This window comes from Natator depressus, chromosome 3, assembly GCF_965152275.1.
Source record: "Natator depressus isolate rNatDep1 chromosome 3, rNatDep2.hap1, whole genome shotgun sequence".
Lineage (NCBI taxonomy): Eukaryota > Metazoa > Chordata > Testudines > Cheloniidae > Natator > Natator depressus.
This window is the reverse complement of record NC_134236.1, coordinates 204,251,986-204,279,762: the sequence shown is the minus strand read 5'-3', so window position 1 is coordinate 204,279,762 and position 27,777 is coordinate 204,251,986. Positions and strand designations below refer to the sequence as shown.

Sequence of the window (27,777 nt, the reverse complement as noted above, 5' to 3'; positions counted from 1 at the left end):
TGGCCACATTCCCTTCATGCAGCTTAAAACCTTTAAATAAAACTAAATAAGGATCAGCTATAAATACAAAATAATATAAACAGAGCAGATTCTCTCTCTAGAGCTCTGTATCCTGGCTTCTAGAGAGCAAACTAGAAAGAAACCCCTGAAAGAAACCCAGACTCTTTAAGGTTCTGAGACTAACCTGGCTCAGCTGCACCTTACTGCCTCAGCTCAGAGAGGCACTCTCTGATGGGACTGTAAAAATACCTGCTGGGCTTTAATTCAGAAAATTCCACAGTGCTGTCTGGCTCAGCAAGGTCTCCCCGTAGGGGCTGCTTTGGAGAGGGATACATCATGGTTGCTGGGCATTACTGCCTCCAGGAGGCACCTAGAGATACCTACCATGTCACAACTACCTTCTCACCCCTTTCAGAACAGGGTTGCTGCACGTTAGCAGGGCAGAATGAAAGACTTCAGCACCCTACCTATTGTACCTATTCTGTAGATAAACACATAACAACATGTTCCAAAGTTATCAAAATGGCATCTTGCCTGAGAACAAAATACATTGACAAACTCAGAACAGGCCTAAACCTGTAACCTTTAAAAATAAACCGCAATAAAAATAAAACAAGCAACATCAAATTTTACACTGACAATAATTAGCACAGCAAGGCTAAATAGAAATAATGTGATAAAAGGGGAGATTTATTTGTTGCTTACTGGAACAGAGTTACATTTTAGTGACAGCAGCTGTGGCTTTTCATTTTGTAATATTGAACAGCAAGTTTCTTTGGGAAAAACATCTATTCCCTCTTTGCAAACTGCTCTTACACTTAGCATGGGTCCAATCTACAAGCTGTTTTCAAAAAGCTAAAAAAAACCATCCTATTTTGTAGGCAGGAATGAATATTCTAGCTCACTGCAAATGTCATTAACACCTGTATACTACTGACATCATGTTTTCAAAGTAAGGATAGGTCATCTTACTTTTAATTACACACATGCACATAAGTGGTAAACATTCAGAGCATTCCTGTTAATGATGCCATCTGGTGCCTCCCATAATTGTGTAATATTCAGCCTTCCAAACAAGATGTAATGGCAGCAACACACAAAACCCACTGACATTTACAGTAAGGAAATTTATTATCAGCCACCAGTTCAAAATAAATGTGTTTGCATGACTGCTGGTGCTATAAAAGCAGCACCTTTACTAGACAAGTGAAGGTACAATAAATAATGGATTTTAATCCATGCATGAACAAGAAAATCATTAAAAATTTATTACTCATGCACAACAGCATCTTAAGCAAGTTACCTCTTAAAAATTAATACCTCTCTTTTGGTAAATGAAAACCATACGCCTTTGTTTGCAATTTCAACATGATCCCAAACATACACTATAAGATACAGAATTGTTTTAATTTAATTTTAACTTTAATATAACTATATATTAACCTTTATGTTTAGATCAGGGAATCAGCTCTTTACCATGTCTTGGGCCACAAGTATTTTTCAATGTTAAAAACAATACACTACAGTACTATAACAAAGGAATAGCTCCAAATTGCAAGATATTTAAGTGAAAAGCCACAACACAAAATCATAACACTGAAAATCTATATCTTCCTTATGACAGAGGGCAGCGACTATATAAAGGTTGCCAAACTCTTTCTATTAAAAACATTGTCCAACTTTTTTAAGACCTCTAATACTTACATTGTTTACAGCAGTTCTTGAAGTATGGCAGGGAGCTAGTCCTGGGGCCAGGAAGGTGCCTTTTTCTGTACCTATGAAAATCTGTTCAGACTTGACTCAGTCACATGCTATCAAAATTTACCATCTGCAGCCTGTGTTAGGCTTAGTAGAGATTGTTAGAGACTTGTTGCCACATGGAATGTGTGCAATGGTGCCCCCCATAAGGCTTTAGAGAAATATGCTTTTATATATATATAAAAAAACATAACTGGAATATGTTTTATGCTACATATGCCATATAACATATCTATGTAAAGGTTATGATCTACTGAATCTATTAATCCTATTTGTATGCATGTATCAATTTTGTATTTCAAGTTATGAATATTGGCTGTGTACTGGCTTGATTTTTAAGTAACCTTTGTAAAGCATTTGGTCAGTTCCTTGAGAAAGGAATGTGCAAATTAGGTACCCAGTCAAGAAACACTTAAAGGACAATGAATCTTGGAATGCTCCAATCCACATAAGAAGTCTACCTGAGGATGTTCAAGGAAGCATGTGAACCATGGCTGCCACCTGTAAGTTCTGAGGCATGTGTGGACGTGTGACTTGCCCATGTGACTCCAAAACTCCATCTTGGAGCTGGACTTTGCATAGGAGAGAGGAGGGGGTCTCCACGCACAAGAATGAAGTCTATTTAAACCCCTGGTATACCCCTCCATTTTGTCTTCAGCTGGCTAAGGAGATAGCCTCTCCACCCCCAAGGATACCTGAAAGAAACTGGAAAAAAGGACAGTAACTACATGGGGTGTGAGTGACTGCTGGACCCAGAATAGAAGGAGACTAGTCTGTAAAAGGAAGCTTACTGGGTGAGGTTTTATCTGTATTCAGTTTTCTTAGACATAGACTTGTATGTTCTATTTTATTTTGCTTGGTAATTCACTTTGTTCTGTCTGTCACTACTTAGAAACACTTAAATCCTACTTTCTGTATTTAATAAAATCACTTTTTACTTATTAATTAACCCAGAGTATGTCTTAATACTGGGGGGTGGGGGGGGAGACAAACAGCTGTGCATATCTCTCTATCAGTGTTATAAGGGGTGAACAATTTATGAGTTTACCCTGTATAAGCTTTATACAGGGTAAAACGGATTTATTTGGGGTTTGGACCCCATTGGGAGTTGGGCAGCTGAGTGTTAAAGACAGGAACACTTCTTAAATTGCTTTCAGTTAAGTCTGCAGCTTTGGGGCACGTGGTTCAGACCCTGTGTCTGTGTTGGAGCAGACTGGAGCGTCTGGCTCAGCAAGACAGGGTGCTGGAGTCCAAAGCTGGCAGGGAAAGCAGGGGCAGAAGTAGTCTTGGCACATCAGTTGGCAGCCCCAAGGGGGTTTCTGTGATCCAACCTGTCATAATGTGCTCCACAGTTTGTCACTTCAGCATGCCACACAGAATTAAATCTCTGATGAAATGCAGGCAAATTGGATCTTCTTTCCACTGCTGATTCCTGAAAATCAAAATATCCTTTGACCTAAGGGAAAGTGCACTGGAGAGTGGGAAGTGTCCCGGCAGACCACAGGTTATAGACCACCCCTTTTTTCTAACTGATGTTACTAATTTAGGTCCCTGGACAATCTTTATTACTGAGGGGGATACAAGATGTCAGCTGCAAGGAGTGAACATTCCCGCTTGATTACACCAACAAAGAGCCCTGCCAGTGCAACATCGCTGGGATGAGGGGTCATGTCTATGCTGGCCTTGTCCAGCCATTATTCAGTACATTAAAGATCCTCACCTGATTTTTTCCACAGGTAAAAAGTGGTGGTTGGGGGACCTGTGGTCAGGAATAGTGTGTCCCAAGTCGACTGGGATATTAATAAGGTACTTCTGGCGTATTTCAATTAGCCAGTTTAACAATAAGAGCACTGGAGCAATACATAAGGTTAATGGTTTGCTTTGCAAGAGTCATTTAATAATTAACTTGCAGCCACAGCTTTCTAGTTCAAATACTGGTGGGGGGAATCAACTTCTGCACATGCTTCCTGAGATAGAAGTGGCATATAAATGTTTCAGTCATCAGTTTGAAAAAGTTTAAGATTTTTTGCAGTTGAATATGATATATGGTGTTTAGATAACACGCCAAATACTCTAGGCAGATTTGCCTTCTCTTTCCGTACTAAACTTGTATAGCACAAAGCAGTGCTATACAACAGCTGCCAACTTCAAATCCAGAAATGTCTACATTTTAGTGGAGGATAAATTGACTCCCACACAGTTTGTGTGTGTTTGTAAAACACTTAAGGATCTTTCTGAATGAAAGGAATTAGAAAGAAAAAGGATAAGGAATAAGATTCCGTTATTAATAATTTTTCCTGTTCAACAAAAACTATTTTATAGATCTCAAACCAGTATTTCTCATTTCACACTATTCTGATGATGTCTCTGAATTTTCTTTTATGGGGGAGATTTCCCCCTGCCCCAGTAATTGCCATGAGCACCAGTCTGGAATCAATTAAATGCACACACATGCTGTGATATAGCACTAAACACCATGGTGGTAATGCAGTGTACACAGCTTATTTCCCCTCCCATCAAGTAGTACCAGTGCTTGTGCTAGTGTTTACCACCTCTAGCATCATGAACAAGCTTCCTGTTTTTCCTGATTTCATTCTCTAGAGGGACAGGAGTACTAACAGCGCTGCAGTTCCAGAGGATGGTACAAGAAGAGTTTGTAGAAAGATGGGAAGTTTAAAAAATTTGCCCAAAGTGGGCTCAAAGAATCCTTTCTTGGAGGAGAGGGTAGTACGCTTCACTTTGGTAACGTATTGAATTAAAAGAATAACTGACAGAAAAAGTAAACCTCCCCTAAACTTATAAAGGGAATAGTTTGTCTCAATTGGGAATCAAACTCACAACCTCTGTAATATAGTGTAATATAGTGCAGGTCTGATGGATAGTGCAATGCAGCTGGGCATTGCTGACTGCAGAATGTCCAGGAGCTCGTGTTCCAAGTCTTTGAACTCCTCAAGAGGTATCTGAAGGGTGTCGGCCACCCTTTTCTCAAGGTCCTGGAACTGGCAAAAATCGTTGGCTATCGATGGTGGTGGAGGCACGACTGCCTTGTCCGGAGACGAATATGTAATAGAAGCTATTGGGGTGGCCTCCTTATCCGCCCAAGTCTACTGTTATTTGAAGGTCTCCTCGTGTTGCGGGTTTGGAAGAAGGGGGCTGTGTAATGCTAAATTCTCAGTGCAATGGAGCTGAGGTCTGGCAAACTGCTGCTGACAGGCAGCCCAAGAATCCCAGTATCGCCTTTTGCAGGCCCATAAGGGCTGATTCACACCATCTGTCATAGAGGAGGATCTTTGTTGAACTATGGATTCCTGTATGGACATGGAGGGAAATACTGGACTAGTACAGGAGACTGACTGAATGTTGCTTCATCCTCCTCAACATCCTCCAGTGGAGAGGCCCCAGTAAAAAAACAAACAAACAAACAAACAAACACAGCAGAGAATCTTATGGTACCAAGAAGCAATGGTAATCCAGAGACCAGGGTGTCAGTAACAAGAATCGGTCGGTACCCATAAGTACTGGGGACTCCAGCTCATCTAAGACTGAGAAGTCTCTGGAGTACCGGAATTCCTGCAGTACCAAGTGGGTCAGTACCAATGCAGCAGCTGAGGTGAATGGTACCATCAGTCTGCAGCGTGTTGACAAATGGGCCAAAATTGTCTGTCACTTTGATTTGCCCAGTACCAAAGGTGCCGAGTGAGAAGTCACCGATAGTAAGCCTGATATAAATAGTGCCGCTGTAGAGGAGTGTATGTCCTGGGCCTCCTGATCCTTCACAGATGGTACTTGGGACCTGCTGGGACTGTGCTTCTATGAAGTGCTCTGAGATCTCCCATGCCATTGGTACTGGAAGAAGAGTCTTTTGCCTCTGTGGTACCAAGCTGAGAGATCGAGGCCTCTGACACTGTAGATGTAGTGGGAAACCGGAGCCTTTTGGGAGCCAGATCCTTGTGATAGGAGACTGAGCTCCTCTTTTTCTGAGCTTTCCCTGACTCCTCCGAAGTCCTCCCGTTCTTAGGAGAGATCTGGGCCGAGGCCATGGGGCACTGGATCAGTTCAAAGACAGATGTACTGGGGTGGGTCTCCTGACTTGACTCAAAAGCAGGTTGAAGGGAGCGCTCTATCATCAGAAACCTCAATTTATTCTCCCAATTCTTCTGTGCTCTAGATTTGAGAGCTAGGCAGAAGTTACACTTTTGGGAGATATAGGACTCTCCCAAGCAATGGACACACACACAGTGGCCGTAGCTGACCGGGATACCCTCCCAACAGAGGCAGCATTTGAAGCCAGGCATGCCCAGCCAGGCTGATAGGTCTCCCTAGAAAAAAAGAGGGGGGTGGGAAGGAGAGGGAAAAAGCCAATTCCCACATTACTATCTAATTCATTCTAAACTAAATAACAACTAACACTAACTAGAAACACTAAAAACTTACTTAAATAAACACTAAACTAACTAAACTAAAAGAACAACTGTAGAAAATGCTGAGGTATACACAAGGTGGACAAGCTAGAACTCCCTCTCAGGTCGAGGCATTAGACAAGGAACTGAGTGAGGTTCACCCGTGCAGCCCTGCATACCCTCAATGTATGGCACAAGGTTGTACAGAGTGCATGCGCAGGCTGAATGGACACTGCTAACGGAAACTCTCTGATCAAGGACTCTAGAGGCACATGCGTACTTTAAGTGGAGCACCAATAGGAACACTACTCAAAGAACCACCAGTATTGTAGAGGAATTCCTGTATCCAAATTAAGCAATTCAGTCCAAAGCCAGATATTCAGCTGGTGTAAAATGGCATAGTTCCAATGAAGTCAATGGAACTATGCTGATTTACATCAAGCGAGGATATGGACCCCTATGTTTTAATGGCTTCACTCCATCATATCCCATTTGATTTTAAGGTTTTCTGTAGCTTTACCTGTAGTGTATTTAGAGCAGTACAGAATTATCTGAGTAATACAAAGATGCCCTTTATTAATCCACACACAGCTGTGTGGGATTCCTTAATACTTTAATAATTGCTCTGCCTTCTTTTTGTGAGCTGTTGCAGAAACAACAATCCTGAAGTGTGCAATAAAACCTAACAGCTTGAATGCAACCATGCAATAAAAATCCAACAGAACAATAATGAAGGGACAGAAACAAAAAAGAATTCAACAGACGTGATATTTTCATTTGGGGTCAGTTATTCTCATAAATTATATCAAACTATTCTTTTCTTATATTGGTAATTCCATGGGGCAGATGGTGAGAAAGTAAACAAAAATGTATAAATTGTTTATTTATGAAGATATCATTATAAAATTATTTAATTATCTATAGTTTTCTACTCTCCAGTTAATTATAAGCACTTTACAAACAAGTAGCACTTTATGACAATAGATTTTTTATTCCCATTATTTTAATTTTTTTCACATAACAAGACTAAAAATGACTGACAGGTGGGCAGGACTCCTGTACAATATTATCAAACCTGTTTCAATAATGTGGAAGTTAAAATTTTGAGTCTTTTCCTCTTATGAAAGTTGACTGTTCAACTCAGGTTACTGATTCAGAATACATGGACTGGACATTTAATTTTTTTTATTTCTATGCAAAAGAGTAGAGACTATGCTCCTTCTTGCCTGTTGCTGTAATATATGTCCATGCTGTTGTCTGTCACGCCTGTATTACATGATGATGAAATGAGGGTAGGAATACTTTGAAGGTCAGCATACCACTCTGAGCTTTGGGACATTGATATGGAGCCTCGAATCCCACAAGTTCCACAGTCCATGCACCTCCAGAGCTTGGTAATGCATTCCTCACAACCCAAAGTAGAGGCATCACGGTTATCATGGCTGTGGGAACAGGAGATCTGAAGGCATCCCTGGGTGGACACTGGGGCAGGATTGACAGCCTTCTGTGCAGGTTGTCTACATTTGGGGTCTAATGCTGCACTACCCATTGAAGAGGTCTCATGAGTAGTCTAGTGTGAGCAGTCATGTAGGTTGACAATTCCATGAAGACCATGAGCCTCAGAAAGAGATGAGCAGACAGCTCTCTCTGAGCCCTTAATGTGACTTGGGCTTGCTGAATGGCAGTGAATCTTTCCTCCACAAGGAATGCACTGACTGGTACCAAGCCCAGTACTGCATCACTCAAAAAATCCTTTGCTAGGAGAAGTCATCAATGACTCTCTTGTTTATTTGAAGCCCTGGGTAGTGGCACAGGGTGGAAGTAGTGGCAATGACTCTTCTCAAGTCCTGTTTTGATTTGGCTTTTATCAGTCAGTCATCCAAATATGGGGATACATGTACTCCTGGGTGAGGAGATAAACTTCCATCTAGGCATTCAGTAAAAATCCATGAGGTTGCTGACAGGCCAAAAGGAAAAATCTTAATTGGGAGTCTGTTTCCTAGAAACTAGGGCAACTGTAATGGTTCTTCCTAATAGCCACGTGGAAGTACCCATCCTTCAAAGAGAGAGCTGTACCACTTTCCTTGATAAGCAAAGGAATAATCTCCTCCAAGGCGAGCATCCTGAATTTTGATGTCTGGACATACCTGTTCAGGTTCTTGAAGCTCAAAATAGTTCTTACACCATCCACCTTCTTGGGGATGAGGAAATACCAGGAATAAAAGCTCTTCCCTTGATAGATTATGAGGGCGGGGGAAGAGGGGCAGGAATTCCTTCCATTACCCTTTCTGATAGCAGAGTCCACCTTCTATAGGAGTATGTTCTCATGGGAACTGTCCCTAGGGAGGGAGGGAGGATGAGGGAAGCCTAGTGCAGAACTGGATGGAATATCTGCTGAGGATGGTCTCTAAGACCCAGGGATCAGAAGTGATTATGCACCAGCTGGTGTAAAATAAGGACAGACAAGGACTGAAGGGAGGGAATGGAGAAAGGTGAGGGAAAATGGTACTGGAGACAATAACTTGATTCTCAGGTGGCCTATCAGTCTGCTACTTAGAAGCAGAGTCGGTGGACTAGTATGTGAACACCAGCGTTCTTAGTCTTATATTGTTGCTGAGGCCTCCTTCCATAATTTGGCTCTGGGGGAAAATGGAACATCCTTTGAGAAGAGCAGCTTTGAGAAGATGCTGTCTCTTGCCTCGGGAATTTGGAGGCTGGACAGGAGGAGGATCATCTGAGAAGAAGTGGAAGTCTGGGAAAGGCCAAGAGATCTAGCTGTGGTTCTAGAAGACTTCATTTTTTCCAGCATCATGTCAGTCTCATCACTAAAGAGGGTATGCCTTTCAAAAGGAACTTCTGTGATCCCCTGAGTTTCAGAGGGGATCACCCTTATATAGACTAGGGCATCTGACATAAGTTGCCATGCGAGGGTGCTCACGTGCTCCACAATGGACCTGGCTTCAAAAGATGGTTCCACGTGCTGGCGACCAGGAAGTGCAATCCCCCAAGTGAGATCACAAACAGCAGCTCTTGACGAAAAACAATTTTTACACACACAGTGCTGTCACGCTTTTAAGGTTCAATATAATATGATTTATTGGATCTGGAAGCAAATTATTTACACCATAAGAAAGTGGAGATTCATAGGTCTCTTGGGGTATAAAACACATGGCTCTGGCCCTCATGAGATGGGTTATCATGAGATGGACACAGCATAGGGGTTGGGGCAATTCAGAGGCAGCGGTGTCAGTTAAAACAGCCCCTTGGTTGCTCTGATACAGGGGCCAGGCATCAGAGCTCAAAGCAACAAAGAACTGAGACCGTGGATTCAGTCTTTCCTCAGAGCCATAATCATTATGACCATAAGCAAAGGGATACTGAGAATCCAGAGGCCAGGGCCATACTAGAAGTGATACTAACCTAGGCAGATATGAAAGATCCTGTGGAGAACAGGGTGTATGGACAAACAGGGGAAATGGTCCACCAAAGACAGGCAATCATATTACAGATCTCCTGGATCTGAAGAGTCACTGTCTCAACCCTGAGTATAGCTCTCCATATAAAGGGATTGAGGGGAGACAGATCCATGGTGTCTTGGACACCATAAAACAGAGCTCTTTCTCTCCGAGTGTGGCACAGAGTGAACTGCCCTAATGCTCAGCAGGTTGTGAATCTTCTGCAGGAGGATAGGTTTCTTTTCAAGCCATGGAAGGAGAGCAGAAAAAGCTGATGGAGGGGGCAGATAGAAAAATTAGCACATAACGAGAACAGATAACAACTAGCGCTCATTTGCATGTGACAGAACCAGTCCAGGCTCGCAGGGAAACTGCCTCCTCCCAACAAGACCGAGTTCAGTCTGGACTGGCAATCTCATGCACTGCGAATTAAGTGAGGCAAAGGTCTTCTGGTTTACATCTCTGATCTGATCTTTGGAGGAATGAAAGGGGTGAAGTGGATCCTTATAGACCCTATCAGAAGTATCCCAAGTGGAACAATAGTTAGGAGTGAATCTCTTCATGCTCACAAGGTGGCTGGAACATGTTAAAGTGGCTGCACAAGTCGCTAGTGCCCCAGGGCTTCCAATGTGCGAAGTTCCCTAAGATACTAAGCTATTAACGGTCCATGGGGCGTGTGTGTGCGCATGCAAGTGCATGCAAATCAAAGGTTGTCCTTAGCGAGGGAACTTCTGAGCTGCTCAGCCTGAAGCTGTTACTCCAGGAGACAGACATGGGCAAGTCCCAGCAGCTGGAGTGAGAGGAGGGCAGGCAACAGGGAGGCAGAAAGCAGGTCTGAAGCTGCAGAGGCAGCAGACTGGAGGCAGATGGGCATTAAGGAGCAGGGTATGGGCACCAAAACAAGAATGTTAGTAAAACTGTTTCCATAGCAAAAATGTACAGAGAAACTCAGTAGTGGGTCATAATGGACATTCAAATGAAAAATGTCACATTTCCCGAATTATGATTGTTTGACACTACAGCTTTTGTGCTGTGTTTAATAGGGAAAAGATTTGCAGTTACACAAGTTAAGATGAAAATTACAAGGAATCTCAGTCCTTATGCACCAAGGCACAAAGTGATCACCAGCACTGGTCAAGAAGAAATACTTCTCACAATCACGAGAAAGGCTCCCCCACTGAACAGATGCTGGGAACACGAGAACACAGATGTGTGGGTGAAGCGAAACTGGGACCCTCCAGCTAGTTCGGATCTAGAAGTGTGACCCCACCCCTCCGGGACACCACGACCCACTGCAACCCCTTTTCCCATCCGTGTGGCTAGGAGGATATCCTGCTTCAGAACCCCTGGATGCAAGGGATATAATCATCAGACTCTGCTTTAAGCTTGAACACTGGACATTTTTATTTCTTTGCTGATCAGTTGCTTGCTTCCTCTCTTTTCCCTCATCAATATACTCTTTCCCTTTTTCTTACTCTGGGCTCCTATTAGCTCATTTCTTTCACTAACCCTACTTACCTTAACCTAGCCCCCACATTGCAGACTTTTTAAAATGTGGAAACAAAATGACATTTTTCAACCTGACCACCTCCTTCTCTGCACTTTTGTCTGGTCTAGATTTTAAGCTCTTCAGGGCAGAGACCGTCTTTCTGTTTGTACTGCGCCTGATTGGGACCTTTGAGTTCTACCATATTATAAAAATTTAATAATCACATCCATGTCAGTTGATTGTATTAGTTCTAGCTGTAGCCTCCAGTTCCCTTCATCACAATACAATGTTGACTTGGTTGTGGGATTCTGTGGGGTGAACAGGATTATTCATGGGTACAGTTCTTCCTTCCTGAGAGAACTGAGTGCAAGGAGGGCAAGTGACTTGACCAAGGCCACAGAGGGAATCGGTGAAAGAGACAGGATCAGAAAGCAGAGCCTGCCTCCTATTTTCAGTACTGCAATCAGCCTACCTCACTAAGTTATTAAAATGACACAATTCTTTGTAGTCAAAGGCCACGGTGGTTGCTTAGCAGAAGAGCCAATTCAGTCTTGTTAGTTTCATGCTGCTACTACTTCAAAAAGTTATGAGCAGTGGTAGTGGACTAGAGTAACCCTCAAGTTGCTGGGGACTCAGCAGACCAAGACCTCCAGTTTAGATAGAAAATAGCCCTTTGAAAATCATTTATGAATGTTAGTGCATATGTGAAGACCCTAGCGAAGCAGCTGGGCTCCATTTCTCTTTCAGCAAAAGGCTAGTGGTGACCTGAAAAGTCCACACCTTTTCATATAAAAGGAATCAGTTAAGTTTGGGAGGCTTCAAGCAATTCTCACTAGTCCTACCCAAAATCCTCAGGAAGGACCTTTGCATAGTGTTTTACGGACCCCATAAACACAAAACTCTCAAAAATGACAGGTGAGGGTCATGTTTTGTGGCTCCAGCAAAAATGGTAATGGGTTCTGCCATTAAGGCAACTTCAGTGTAATTTGAAGACACATAGGAAGCAGTTTAAAGGAAAAGGATAAGCAGCCAATGAAGCAGAGGATAGGCAAGCAGGAGAAATGTTTTGCATATGAAGGGGAAGATTAATTAAAGACTTTTATGGATTGTGTGTTGCTCCAAAGAGCAACACACAATCCAATTGGCTGAGACAGGTTCTGGGATTCTGCTTTGTCAACTGTTACCTAATTAAGAGTTTCCAATGCCATAATCTATCTACCAACTACGGAGGGGACAGTGCTAAAGGATATTATACGTTATCCTGTCTCAGTGAACTGGAATCAGCATTAAATAGATGTAAAATTCTCTAATTATGTTTCCCCAAGTAAATTACATCCACTTACAGAAAATATCCATCACTGATGTGTTTTTTCCCCTGACATTTTAACTGCATTGGTTACTTCAGAAAAAACATCTTTGTAGATTTTAGTAATTTAAAAAAATCAGGATATTTTAATGCACAAAAGTGTAACAAATTTAACTTTAACAAGCTTCCAGTTTAGCATCTTCAAGCTGTATGAAGAGTTCTATAAATATATACTTTTGACTAAGGGGATCTACTTTGCTGTTAAATCATTCCTGACACTTTGCAGTGCTTTTTGAAGGGGTTCTGGAGCATTAAAGAAGCCTGGCTGTGGGTCTGAAGAATAAATTGATTTAAAATACATCAAACAGTATTTCTACACGAGTTGTCTGAAGAGTATCATTGTACTTTTTGTCTTGAAAGCAGACCACCAACATAAAGGATAAAATCATCAGTACAAAGAGCTATCTGTGTTTTAATTAAAATAATTTAAAATCTATGAGTTTCAAAGTAATTTAATAGGAAATACAGCAAACCTGAAAATATTTACTAATAGGGAAACACTGTAGAGTTCAGTGGCTGTGCTTTATAATCGTCAGTTTGAAATATATGCTTAGAAAGATACAGTATGGCATAAGCAAAGCTTAGACTGTAAGGGTATGAACACCACATTCAATGTAATTAAGAAGCAGCCTATCAACACTAAGACAGTAATGTCATCCCATCTGCCAAACCCTGCATTAGCTGGCACTATGCCTCCTGCCTGCTGCTGCTTCTGTTACCCACCTGATCCTTGGAGACCTGCTTTGATGGAGCGTTTATGCCAAGCTTTTCCAGAGGATAGACAATCTGTCGTCTTGGTCGCACGGGAACCATGTAATGAAGGGCAGATGTCAGGGAATGGGCATAGGGATTCTGAAACTGAAAGAGAGCAATCTATATTTTAGCACAGAGAATGTCAGAACAGTGCATCACAGATGTCTGTTGTATGGCTTTGCAAATACAAAATTCTTAATTCTGTTGGCTAAATCTGAGACAAAAATCAGTAAACAAACAAACATACTCAGAGCAGAGGAATGAATTGCAGATAATTCCTGACACTAATGAAGATAATTATGAGAGTAATTACGTTACTATCTCTGTGGGAATGACAGATAAACAAGTGGTTTGGTTTATGGGATTTTTCAGCACAAGTATTTTCCCCAGGAGGATATTTTTCTCCACAGTGATCATGAATCAGCTTGATTTGACCTCATTAAGCTGTATTATCTGCTTACTGTTAACCTTTGCTTGTTTGGCAAACGATGGTATAAGAATTTATATAGTAAATCTATACTGACTGAAATGTCAATTTCACCCTAGTGATAAATGTTAATAAACTGGAAAAAATTTGAACTGAACAAAACCTCCAAATGTTAACTTGTATAGGGCAGGTCATTAGAAGCAGCTTTATTCCAGCATGACTGGCCCAATTATACATCACATGAAAAGACAAAATAGGAGAATTATGAAAAACAGAGTAGACATTAACGGAAAGCAAATTACACTGAAGTGCCTTTGAAGTCTATAACATAGCCACAACACCAAAAAAATAAATCATGATTAATGTTACTACAATGTAAGCTGAACAAAATAATATTTTACCACTTATTAGAATTGCATTGCTGAGTTAAAGCTAAATTGTTTTAACCTGTAAATAGAACAAGGAGAAAATACTACCAAGATTTAACTCATCTTCTCCACCCATTCCTGCTTACCTTCATTTCTGTGAATGACAATTAGCCAAATGTTACTCAGTGAGATTAGTTCCTCAAGGAGGCAATTACTAAACCTCCACAGAGCGGTAATCTGTATAGAAGAACACACGCTGGAGAAGCAAAAAGATTCTTCTGAAAATTTGTGTATTTATCTTATCAAGATTCGTATATGGGCTTGTCTAGACAGAGAATTAGTGTGTGGCAAGCTGGGATGTATGTTGACAGTGCACTAGCATGCTGTGCACTAACTGGCAGTGTGGAACTTGCTCCAGCGCACTAAGAGTGTCCTAGTGTGCTTTGATTTACCCTGCTTTGAAATGGGAATAGGTCAATGTGAACTAGGGAACTTTGAGTGCATACTAGAAGGGTCTACATGGCCATGAACAGCATGCTAGTGTGCTACAGATTTACACCCTAGTTTGCTATGGACTAGCTTTCTATCTAGACAGGCCCTGTGTTAGAAAAGAAAAGGAGATTTAAGGTAAAATTTTCAAATGTGTCTAAGTGACTTAGGAGCCTAAGTCCCATTTTCAAAAGTGACTGAGATGCCAAAGGCCCCACTGACTTTTAGTGACACGGAGGCTATATCTACACTGCCCTCCAGTTGTGACTACTGAGATGTGAATAGCAGTATGCATCAAAGTGCTGCGCTGTAACTCCCCTGTGTGGATGTTGCAGGTGTGAACTAAAAAGTTCCTAGTTCACATTAGTGTAGTCTTGTTTGTTGTCCAAACTGCAGGGCAGTGTAGACAAGCCCTTAGATTCCTAAGTGGAGAGAGGTATGGAGAAACACGAATACTGGTGTCCCCCAAGGATCTGTACTGGGCCCAGTCCTATTCAACATATTCATAAATGATCTGGGAAAAGGGGTAAACAGTGAGGTGGCAAAATTTGCAGATGATACAAAACTACTCGAGATAGTTAAGTCCCAGGCAGATTGCAAAGAGCTACAAAAGGATCTCTCAAAATTGGGTGACTGGTCAACAAAATGGCAGATGAAATTCAAGGTTCATAAATGCAAAGTAATGCACATTGGAAAACATAATCCCAACTATACGTAAATGATCGGGTCTAAATTTGCTGTTACCACTCAAGAAAGAGATCTTGGAGTCAGTGTGGATAGTTCTCTGAAAACATCCACTCAATGTGCAGCGGCAGTCAAAAAAGCAGACAGGATGTTGGGAATCATTAAGAAAGGGATAGATAATAAAACAGAAAATATCATATTGCCTCTATATAAATCCATGGTATACCCACATCTTAAATGCTGTGTGCAGATGTGGTTGCCCCATCTCAAAAAAGATATATTGGAATTGGAAAAGGTTCAGAAAAGGGCAACAAAAATGATTAGGGGTATGGAATTGCTTCCGTATGAGGAGAGATTAATAAGACTGGGACTTTTCAGTTTGGAAAAGAGATGAATAAGGGCCGGATATGATAGAGATCTATAAAATCATGACTGGTGTGGAGAAAGTAAATAATGAAGTGTTATTTTCTCCTTCTCATAACACAAGAACTAGGGGCCACCAAATGAAATTAATAGGCAACAGGTTTAAAACAAACAAAAAGAAGTATTTTTTCACACAATGCAGTCAGTCAGTCTGTGGAACTCCTTGCCGGAGGATGTTGTGAAGGGCAAGACTATAACAGGGCTCAAAAAAGAACTAGATAGGTTCATGGAGGATAGGTTTATCAATGGCTATTAGCCAGGATGGGCAGGGATGGTGTCCCCAGCCTCTGTTTGCCAGAAGCTGGGAATGGGTAACAGGGGATGGATCACTTGGTGATTACCTGTTCTGTTCATTCCCTCTGGGGCACCTGGCATTGGCCACTGTTGGAAGACAGGATCCTGGGCTAGATAGACCTTTGGTCTGACCCAGTATGGCCGTTCTTATGTTCTATAAGTGTATAAGTCACTTCTGAAAATAGGGCTCCTAAGACACTTAGGCACTTTTAAAATTTTTATCCTTAATCTATTCTCATCATGTTGTAGTCAGTGACCTCCTTCCTCCCCCTTCTCCTCTTCCCACTATCCCACCCTGAATCTCTAAATAAAAAGTGAGCATCTGTACATCTCAAAACCCACTATGCAACTGAGTTGCAATGTCTGAGAAACATGTGGTGGGAGAACATGACTGATCAGAAAAGTTTGGTTAAAAAGTAACAGAAAATATAACTACAAGGTGAAGACAAAGAAGCTATGAATGCTTTATATCTTGACATTTTAAAATATGTCATGTAACTGATCTGCAAGTCATAAGGGTACACAAGCTGCATCAGCATCTTAAACAATTCAATGAAAATATCATGGAGTATTCCCCAGTTAATACACAGTATGAGCAGGACTGTTCCTTCAACTATGCATCCATAGAGGGGCAAAAGGTAGAGGAAAAACTGCTCCCATTTGGCTATTTGAACATTGTGTCCAGATGTGCCAGTGGTACGGGGTATTACTAATCTGTCCTAGAGCAGATACATTGGGAGTGGGCAGGGAATATTTTGGCTACAGTTCCCACAATGCACTGGTCAGCAGAGGGGAAAGTAATGGTATGGACAAAAACCAAACTACTGCCACCACTGAAGCAAGCGGGGAAGTAGAGAGCAAATCATTCCTCTCTGAGGCATGATTCCCACACTGAGGGAAGACACTAAATGTGTTGCCCCAAACACAGAGCTTGTAGCAAACCCACAGTCTAGCCCTACCATGTGTCACCCATCAACACAAATGGAGATTTTGTGATCTGAGAGGAGAACAAAGTGTTGTTTGCAACATTTCTGAAGAAATTTCTCTATACCAATCACCTGCCATATAGGCAGTCATAGAAAAAACAAACAAAACAAAACAAAAAACCTAAGGAAAATAAAGGTCAGGACGTATGATATTTAATAAAATCACTGCCAATTTTTTCTTTTACCTCGCTGTCCACAGACTGTGGATAAATAGAGTAGTAGAGACAAGACTTGTAGGCTAAGCGAAGGATCTCTTTCAGAAAATATTTGGTATAGTGATGGAATATGGGATTTAGAGCAAAGTGGTACAGATGGCCATGTTCCTCCTGCTGATGGTGACTGAAGTAAATAAAATCTTCAATGTTGTAATGTGAACGGATATATTCAATATCCTAGGAAATAAGACATTTTAAATCAGTGATGATGAAAGAGTTGTGTTTTTGTGATAAAGATGTGACAGCAAACTGCCTTTATATTTATTAATGATGAAATTTGAACATTGAAACAAGACTACCTTGAGAGCTATTCACTAGCAAAGCACATTAGCTAAACAAATGGTTTCTTCATAATCTTTCCTTTGTATCAAAATCAATTTGTATAACTCATCATGCTTTATTTACTATAAGAAATGTATATCTGACCCCAGCAGTAAAGCATATGAGTGCCTGACATTTTCTGACAGATATTTACAAAGAAATTTTGCAAGGTATCAGACAGAGGCCAGATTGTCTCTCTCACAGTAAAAGCTGAGCAGGGGACTTTTGGAAAGAAAATCTCTGTGAGGAGCCCCATGCATGGATTCCTTCATCATCCTGTTAGGAGAGTTGGTGTTTGCGCTAGTTTAGCCACCTTACAGACAGTAACCCCTGATTTCAATGCATTTGGAAAAATTAAAAACCATCTCTGAAAACAGAGATGGTTGTTCCTTACCTTGCTTGATATGGTTTTAAAACTGAATACTACAAATCTTTCAAGAAAGATTTTGCCTTTTTAGTGCCAACAAAATGCCAGGAAAGTTTTAAATTTGCAGCAACTAACGTAAAACAGAACTGGAAATATTCATTCTCTTCACCTCCCAATTACAGTTAACAGCTTTTCTGTCTGCTTCTACCCTCCAGCCCTCCCACTCCATCATCTATTTTTAAAACAATATTAATTTCTTTGAAGTTAAATGTGTATGACGCACTTTACTCAGAAGCTATTGTAAAAAAAGGCAATTTGAGAAGAGTGGAAGTGCCATTTTCAATATGCTGGGACAAACTGCTGATTTTCTGTTTTGGAAAATATGGGCCAAAATACAGGTTTGCAGTAACAGATTTAAAGGAGTATCAAGTCACAGAGAGAAAGAAAGAATGGTTTTGTGGTTAGGGCTTCAGATTGGAATGCAGGAGATTTGGGTTCCATTTTCTGCTTCACCTCAGACTCCCTGTATGACTTTGGACAAGTCACAATCTCTCTCTGTGCCTCAGGTCCCCATCTGTAAAAAGGGATAATAATCCTTCCTTTCCCCTAGCCTTTGTCTATCTTTGTGTAGACTGCAAACTCTTTGGAGAAGGGACTTCTACGGTGTGTGTGTACAGTGCTTAGCACAAGGCCAAGATCTTGGCTGGGACAATGTAACACAAATAATAATGAAGTCAGCATTACACTGTGCAAACTCAGGGCACACATCTTAAATGGGAAAAGGAAAAAAAATACAACGAGATTTACCATTTCATTTTTAATAACAGAAATGCCAACTATCTGATCCAAAACTTCTGCTACAAATGCCTGGACTGGTGTCCCATCCTGAAAGACAAATGATAATATGATCCCTGATTTACACACAATATTAGAATTCTAAGTTTGCTATTTGATCTTAACTATAAATTCCAATAACATACTAAATTTAAAATACTTTGCCCTCTGTACATTCTGTGCACTGTTCTATTACAGTCATCTTTCCCTAACATAGGGACCAATCCTGCAATAAGCTCCAGATGGATGCACCCCTGTGCCGAAACAGAGTCCCATTGATGTAAGGTATATTGTCCTAATCTTGCTCCTCTGGAAGCTAATGGCCACCTTCCCATTGACTTCAATGGAATAGGTTTGGACCCTAAGAAAGATTCTTTAGTATATGGTAGGTTTAACTTTGGACAATGCAATGGACAACAACTGGTATGTCTGCAACAAGTACTCACTGGATCTCTGCGAGCTTGAGTGAAGACCTTTAAGTCATCCAGTATACTTTCATTCAAGTCAAGAGTTTTGATGAGCATTTCAACAGCAGGTGTATCACTGGTTGTTGCTGCTCTGACCTTAAATGACCTATTAAAGGAGATAAAAATGACAAGTTTGCCCTGCTGATCAACAGAAGACTTCATTCACCAGTTCAATCAAGTCAATGCCTTTCACTAGCACTACCTCCACACAATTATTTAAACATGAAATGTACTGTTCCATGCAAATTATTTTCAAACCTGTAAATTATCTCATTACATAATTTACATAAAATGTCCCACATGGATCTGCACAATACTTGGCCAATGTTAAAGTACATACGGCCCACCCCATCATCACCACTCCCAAGCAGCATGTAGCCATCTAGTGTATGAGGATGGAGCCATCATAGGAAGGAACCCAAAAAATAGAAATAGACAAAAAATAGAAATTGTAAAATAGAAATCAACCAAAAAAGAAAAATACACAGAGAGAAACGATCAGACCAAACTAGGAAAAAAGGACAGAGACAGAAAAGAATAATGAGAGAGAAAACAGACTAAAGAAGCCATGCTGGAACACTGAGCAAGAGGACATTGGGGACATCAAGGACACACCAAAAAGTTTCCAACAAATAAAGGCTAGGAACCATTGTGTTAGGCCCTGATCCTGCAAAACACCTTCTCACTTGCTTCACTTTAAGCATGTGGGTAGGCTTACTGAAGTCAAAAGAAAAGGAGTACATCCGATGAAGTAAGCTGTAGCTCACAAAAGCTTATGCTCAAATATATTTGTTAGTCTCTAAGGTGCCACAAGTACTCCTTTTCTTTTTCCGAATACAGACTAACACGGCTGCTACTCTGAAACCTGAAGTCAAAAGGTCTACCTGTATGTTTAAAGTTAAGCACACGTGTTTGCTGGGCTGGGACCTTAGACTGTCAGCAAAAATGGCACAGACTAAATGAAATTACATGGCCCCAAAAAAAGGAAAAAAGTTTACTGCAGTCCAAGGAGGGAAAAAAAAAAACTGTTGCAGGGTTAGTTTTCCTTTCACTAAATGTTAAAATAGCAGGCCTTAAATCTAAATTTGTAAAACTGAATTTAGAGTTAAAATAGATTCAGCTGGAACATTAAATCAAACACTTAATGTGCAAAAGAGATGAAGGCCTAGCAGATGGGAAGCAAGGAGAGTCACTTGTGGGGTATAATAAACTAAAAGCGAGCAGAAAATAGGTTTTGAATTGGGCTTTAAATTAAACCAGAAAGTAATGCTGTAGTCTTGCTGATAGCAACCACTATGACTAAGGGTTCAGAATGTTTTCCATTCCATCCTTCTGTTTTCATATGCTACTCTCTCTTAAAGAGTAGTGGTGAAATACAGTAAAATTACAGGGGCATAAAAAGAAAAGCAATGGTGAGTTCCACTCTTGCCTTCCTAGGGTGTCATCACTTGTACTCAAAATTATTATTTTGTTTAATCACTGTCATGGCATCTGTTATTGTGAGTAGGCTTTGGTGCAGAGGTGAGTTTTACAACACAGGCCAGAATATGGCCAGAAAAAAATCACATTCTGATCTTCTTTGCTAGCATGTTCCACAGCCGCCCAGCACTGAAAACACCTCCAACTCCTGACAGCTTCCCTTTGGACCCTTCCACTACTGTGTTCCTGATAAGCACAGCAGTCTTGGAGAGCTAGGGATGAAGAGGCAGGTGCTACAGAAGCCTTGTCCCAGCCCAAGAAGATGTTTAAAGATGGAGACTATGAAATGAACCCTAAAATGAAAAGGGAGACGGGGGGTTGGAGATCTATTATTATGTGTTCACTGCAGTTTAGTCCCACACAGGCTGTTGTGTGTTGGAAAGGTGGAGTTTGACTGGCTTTGACTGATAGCTCTGGGTAAAGGGAATGACAGTAACCCATTCTTGACATGCTGAATGCATGCATCATGGTTGCCATGCCCTTGAGGAAGAAGAGGAAGACATGAAGACTTATCTGAAGGTGGAAAAAAGTATTCTTGGCTGCTATTGTTACCATGTTCTCAAGGAACTTGGGACAAGTGTGAGTAATTTTCTGAAGCCTTTTACTATTTTAATAATCAGTGAGAAGAAGGGATAGGTATGGCATACATGTGTGCACAGAGAGTTAACTAAATGTGCAGCGATTTGGTTAGGGGAATTTGCTGATGAAGCAGAGGGGACTGAAGACTCAAGAGGCTTAACAGCTTGGTATGTTGGAAGCTCAGTAGCTCTCCATTTTGGAGCGGACTAGCTCCAGATGAAGGAACTGACAGGGCCCACCGGAGAAGATGACAGGTTGCTATGTGTGCAACCCCACAAGCCCAGCGAGAGGTGTTAGATGTTCAGTGGAAAGCTTGTCTATAGTCCAGAGCTGTTCAGCTTGCACAAAGGCTACAGTGAACATGCCAGAATTGACATCCTCTCCAACTCCAGTCAAAGACCCGGGGGCAGATCTTCAGCTTGTGTAATTTGTCATAGCTCACATAAAGTGAATATAGAGCTATCAAAATTTACACCAGCTAAGGATCTGCCTCCTGTTGCACATTACATGAGCTTCTGCAGACATCAACGGGAGGATGTCAGACCTGACCTTCACAAAACCAAATATTTCCATTAAGCAGGGTTCAAAAATATAAAATTTAACAATTGCTATAAAACCAGGAAAAGACAGTTACCTTTTTCCGTATCTGGTGTTCTTCGAGATATGTTGCTCATGTCCATTCAACTTAGGTGTGTTTGCTTGCCACATGCACTTGTGCCGGAAGTTTTTCTCTGAGCAGGATCTGTAGGGGACCAGGTCTGGCACCCCCTGGAGTGGCGCGCGTGTGCTGCAGCATATAGGATGCCACTGGCCCCCTCCACCCTCAGTTCCTTCCTGCCAGAAACTCCGACAGTGGGAAAGGAGGGCGGGATGTGGAATGGACATGAGCAACACATCTCGAAGAACATCAGTTACGGAAAACGGTAACTGTCTTTTCTTCTTTGAGTGATTGCTCATGTTCATTCAACTTAGGTGACTTCAAGCAGTACCCATGGAGGTGGGTAAGGAGTTCACGGACACATACATTGCAACACAGCTCTGCCGAACCCAGCGTTGTCCCTGGCCTGCTGAGTATGGCATAGTGGGCCATGAACATGTGCACCGAGGACCACGTCAAAGCTTTAGAGATGTCTTGGATCAGGAAGCGTGCCAGGAAGGTCGCTGAGGATGCCTGCACTCTAGTCGAGTGGGCTCTGACAATTGGCGGTGGGACCCCTGCCAGCTCGTAACAAGCCCTTATGCAAGAGGTAATCCCGTTAGAAATCCTCTGCATGGACACCGGGAGGTCCTGCATCCTTTCAGCTGTAGAGATGAAAAAATGAGTCGAACTACAGAAAGGCTTTGTCCGATCTAGGTAGAAAGCCAGGGCCCTTCTTATGTCCAAAGCATGGAGGTGCCTCTCTTCACTAGTCTCACGAGGCTTAGGGCAGAAGACCAGAAGAAAGATGTCCTGGCACACGTGAAAAGCGGACACCACCTTGGGAAGGAAGGCCGGGTGGGGCCGGAGCTGGACCATATCCTTATAGAAGACTGCGTATGGCAGTTCCAAGGTCAGGGTATGCAGCTCGGAGACTCGCCTCGCCGACGTCACCGCCACCAGGAAAGCTACCTTCCATGATAGGTGAGACAGGGAGCATGAGGCCAAAGGCTCAAAGGGCGGGCCCGTGAGCCTGGACAGAACCAAACTGAGATCCCACTGAGGGACCGGGGACCGAACTTGAGGAAAAAGTCTTTCAAGACCTCTGAGGAACCTGACCATCAAAGTCATGGGAGAACACCATCTGCCCCTGGACGGGCGGATGAAAGGTGGAGATGGCTGCCAGATGCACCTTGGTAGAGGAGTGTGCCAGGCCCTGATTCCTCAAATGAAGCAGGTAGTCTAAGATCAACTGCACCAAAGAATGCGAAGGGGAGATGCCCCACTCAGCCACCCAGTGGGAAAACCTTGTCCATTTTGCCAGGTAGGTCTGTCTAGTTGAGGGTTCCTAGGAGGACCTGCTGGACCCCCTCCAAACAAGTCCGTTCTTCAGGGTTCAGCCACAACATCCACACCATGAGGTGGAGAGACGTGAGGTTGGGGTGCAAGCGTCGACTGTGGTCCTGTGACAGCAGGTCTGGTCGATTCGGCAGAGGCCACGGGGAGGACAGCCGCCAAGCTCAACAGCATGCTGAACCAATGTTGGCGCAGCCATGCTGGTGTGATCATGATAACTTGGGCCCTGTCTCTCTTGACTTTCGACAGGACCCTGCTGACGAGCGGAATCGGGGGGAACATGTACATCAGGCTTCCTGCCCAGGACAGGAGGAAGGCATCGGAGAGGGAGCCCTTGCCCAGACCCCGTCTGGAGCAGAAGCAATGGCACTTCCTGTTGTGCCTGGTGGCCAACAGATCCACTTGGGGAGATCCCCACCTCTGGAATATCGCACAGGCTACCTCTGGTTGGAGTGCCCACTTGTGATGAGAGAAGTCCCTGCTTAGGTGATCTGCTAATGTGTTCTTGACCACTGGGAGGTGACACCCTTCTAGATGGATTCCGTGGTCGATGCAGAAGTCCCAAAAATGGAGTGCCTCTTAGCATAGGGCAGAGGATCGAGCTCCCCCGCTGTTGATACAGACGAGTCTCATCTTACAAGCATTTAACGTGCGCAAATTCAGCTTTGCGCAGTCTGCAAAAATTAAAAAAAAAATTTAAAAGAGAGAAAAATAACAATTTAAATACTGTACCTGGCCTGGCATGGCACACAACATACATGCATGCTGCCACATGATCTAGGAAGCGCAGGCAAACCCTGGCTGTGGTCAGGGGAAATGCATAGACTTCTGCGATGAGGTCCGCTAATGCCCTGAACCTCTCCAGCAGCAGGAACGCTTTGGCAGAGGTTGAGTCAAGCACCACTCCAATGAATTCTATTCTCTGTACCAGAACTTCCTGGCTCCCTAGCTCCTCTGTTGAATCTTGCTTCTTGGCTTCTTTTACCTCTAGATACCCGATTTCCACTAGCATATTTGTTTAAGCAAATTAAATAATTAGATGTCCAAGAGGTCATGTTTGTACCCACAGTTAACTGGAGGAAGCAATTTTTTAGCATGAATAAAATAGCACCTGCAAAAAAAGGAGGCTGCATTCAACAAGAAAGTCGGGTCCATTGTCATTACGATAGATTAGGAAACACTGTCCTGGGTCTGTGTATTCTCATCTCTCTCCCAGTATGGAATAAACCCATTCTAGAGGTCCAGTTCCTCTGACTGCTCAAAAAGGCAGGAAACTATTATTACTATTATGCTTTTTAGTGAAAATTGAAGGAAATTATCCATTAAGCATTTCAGCCTTTGCTTTGTCATCTATTATTTTTTCTCCTTCTCTGTTAAGTAGCAGAGCTACACTTCCATTTGCCATCCTCTTTCTTTTTGTGTACTTGATATGTTTTCTTATTCTTTTTACTGTCTTTTCTAATCAGTACCTCATTTTGTGCCTGTGCCATTCTTTTTCTGATTTTGCCCTTTCATGTCTATACTTTGCCCCTTAACTCAACCCTGTGATTTCTCTTTTAATCCATTTTATGCAACTCCCTTTCTAGTCACCAGTATTTTTAAAGCTCATGGTACCTCTAGAATATATTGATCTTTTACTTTACATATTTTGCTTTAAGTGACAGCGAGTTTGCTGCTGCACATTGAGTTTATTCTTCAGAAACTTCCCACTACCCTGAACCATTTTCCCCTTTAGATTTTTTGATCATGGAACTTCACTCACAAGCTAATTTTGAAGTCTGACTTCAGAGACTCTTCAGAAGGAAAGTCCTCCAGAACAGCAGGCAGTCGGAGGAAAGGTCACTGATGCCCTAACCCTTGTGCTTTCATGGAAATATGCATACCACTTGGAACGCACGTGATTTATGCGGAATTATAGAGACTTTTACAAAACCTTGAAGACCAGTTTAAATTTTGATCACAAATATCAAAAGGACACATGGCTACCATTCTCACTGATGAATTACTCAACAGCTGTGCCTGAGATTACCAGTAATTACTTCAATGACTTCCTATGTGGCCAAGTGGAAGATGAAATAGGTTCTTTACATAATACACAGAAGCCCAGTTTCCTTGTCTGGAAATAAGCTTTGCTTAGGCCCATGAGTAACTGTCGCTACTGCATGAATTATTGGTATAATTCATGAGGTGACTAATTACAAGTTCAAAATGGAAGTGTTGCTGAGCAATTATTCAATAAACAACTGAATTTACAAGACCATGGGATGGACGCTATATAATTGTAACAGGGTGCACTAGGCCCTTTAAGGCAGGCTACAGGCCCAGCACAGCTACTACACTACGAAAGAGGTGGAAGACATGAATCTCATAGCAAGAAACTTTATCATGCTAAACAGCATAAGAGTTATAATAAACTGTTAATTTCATGACATAAGACCATGGCCAATATCCCAGCAAACAGCAATGTTCAGAGTATTTCAAAACTCAAAAGATACAAAGTACATAGAATCATAGAATCATAGAATATCAGGGTTGGAAGGGACCCCAGAAGGTCATCTAGTCCAACCCCCTGCTCGAAGCAGGACCAATTCCCAGTTAAATCATCCCAGCCAGGGCTTTGTCAAGCCTACATGCACTACAAGAGAAAACTAAGAGGTAAATAAAGTGATGAAATGACTTTCCCAATGAAATTATCATTGTGTTCTGTGTGTTTCAGAAATGCATTGCTTCAAAGGTAAGGCAGACTTTGATTAAAATGGTAATGATCCAGTAGGCAGAAAACAGTGAACAGGAAGGTGCAATAAGGACCTTACAGTTCAGGCAATCTGCAGCATGTCTTTCTTAAAGTGTGGTGCCCAAAACCAGACACAGTACTCCAGCTGAGGTCTCACCAGAGCTGAGCGGAACAATTACCTCCCGTGTCTTACATACAACACTCCTGTTAATACACCCTAGAATGGTGTCTGCCCTTAGTGCAACAGCATCACACCACTGACTCATTTTCAATTTGTGATTTACTGTAACCCCCAGATCCTTTTCTTCAGTACTACCACCTAGACAGTTGTTCCCTATTTTGTATTTATGCATTTGAGTTTTCTTTCTTAAGTGCAGTACTTTGCACTTTATTCGCAAAAAGAAAAGGAGTACTTCTGGCACCTTAGAGACTAACCAATTTATTTAAGCATAAGCTTTCGTGAGCTACAGCTCACTTCATCGGATGCATACTGTGGAAAGTACGCAAGAAGTGCCACAAGTACTCCTTTTCTTTTTGCGAATACAGACTAACACGGCTGTTACTCTGAAACTTTGCACTTTATTGAATTTCATCGGATTGATTTCAGACCAATTCTCCAATTTATAAATGTCATTTTGAACTTAATCCTGTCCTCCAAAGGGCTTGCAACCTCTCCCAGCTTGGTGTTAGCCACAAATTTTATAAGCGCACTCTCTACTCCATCATTTAAGTCATTAATTAAAATCTTGAGTAGAATTGGACCCAGGGCAGACCACTGCAAGCCTCGACTTGATATGTCCTTCCCCTCCCAGCTTGACAGCAAACACAGATAACTACTTTAAGTATGGTCTTTCAAATAGCTGTACACCCATCATATAGAAATTTCATCTAGACCCGATTTCCCTAGTTTGATTGTGAGAATGTCATGTGAACCTATGTCTAAAGCCTTACTAATGTCCAGCTATATCATGTCTATTGCTTCCCCATTATCCACTAGGCCAGTTATCTGTCAAAGAAAGATATTAGATGGGACACATAAAGAACAAACAAATGTTTATTACATGCTCTTAGTCTACAGTTACATAATTCAGAGAATTTAATTCCTTTATACCACTTTGCATCTGTAACTAATCTGAATCTGTTAATGTAACATTTCAATGAAGCATTTTACTGTGCTTATTACTTTATAAGACATTTAATATGAATTTTTGCAAGCCAGTGAAGCTTGTTTGCTTTTGTATTTGTAGCCATCTCCCTATTTATAATGTCACTGAAGGAAAGTAATTAATTAATTAATTTTAAATAAAAATATAATGTACTTTAGCCACTGTCTATACAGTCCCTTTATGTTAATATAATTTGTTATAGCAAAGCGTTTACTTGAGCAGTCCTGCACGGTGAAACACATAGAGCTCATGATCAAGAGTGGAGTTGCTGGAAGGATTAACTCGAACAAAATTCTGGATCAGAAGGAATTCTGGCACAAGATGTGGCACTGTGATGATGCAAAAGTCTTTGTCCTGAAAAGATTTACAAAGAATACTCTATATCGGTCAATAAACAACAAACAGGTTATTAGTGATTTTAAAAACAAAATTTTAAAAAGGTTCCCACTGAGACTTAAAAAACTGACACACAAATGTAGATCAACATTTAAAATGGACACAGTGCTGCAAGTATAATTCACACCTACACTCTGTGGCACTCTGTCCCCCTCTAGTGGTGATTGGACCACATACAGATGTTGATGAATTTTGGCTACAAGTCCAACCAGACTTTTTAACTGAACCTCATGCTTTAAGATCCGAGGTCCCCTAAATACAACTTTTATCTTAGAGGGGACCCAATCTGACAGTTTCTCTTACTGTACCCATATGCTACTTCCCCACAGTGCTC

The 27,777-nt window shown here is 41.7% G+C and overlaps 1 protein-coding gene across 1 annotated transcript in view; it reads right to left on the bottom strand.

Annotated features, from left to right (window-relative positions):
* Nucleotides 1–27,777, bottom strand: part of CFAP61 (cilia and flagella associated protein 61) — a 208,419-nt gene that overhangs the window by 139,809 nt on the left and 40,833 nt on the right. The window contains exons 13-17 of the mRNA XM_074949735.1: nucleotides 27,262–27,401; nucleotides 19,076–19,202; nucleotides 18,603–18,680; nucleotides 17,078–17,284; nucleotides 13,192–13,326 (exon numbers count right to left, since the gene is read on the bottom strand). Coding sequence (XP_074805836.1) covers nucleotides 13,192–13,326; nucleotides 17,078–17,284; nucleotides 18,603–18,680; nucleotides 19,076–19,202; nucleotides 27,262–27,401 — 687 coding nt within the window. The remainder of the gene's footprint in view (nucleotides 1–13,191; nucleotides 13,327–17,077; nucleotides 17,285–18,602; nucleotides 18,681–19,075; nucleotides 19,203–27,261; nucleotides 27,402–27,777) is intronic.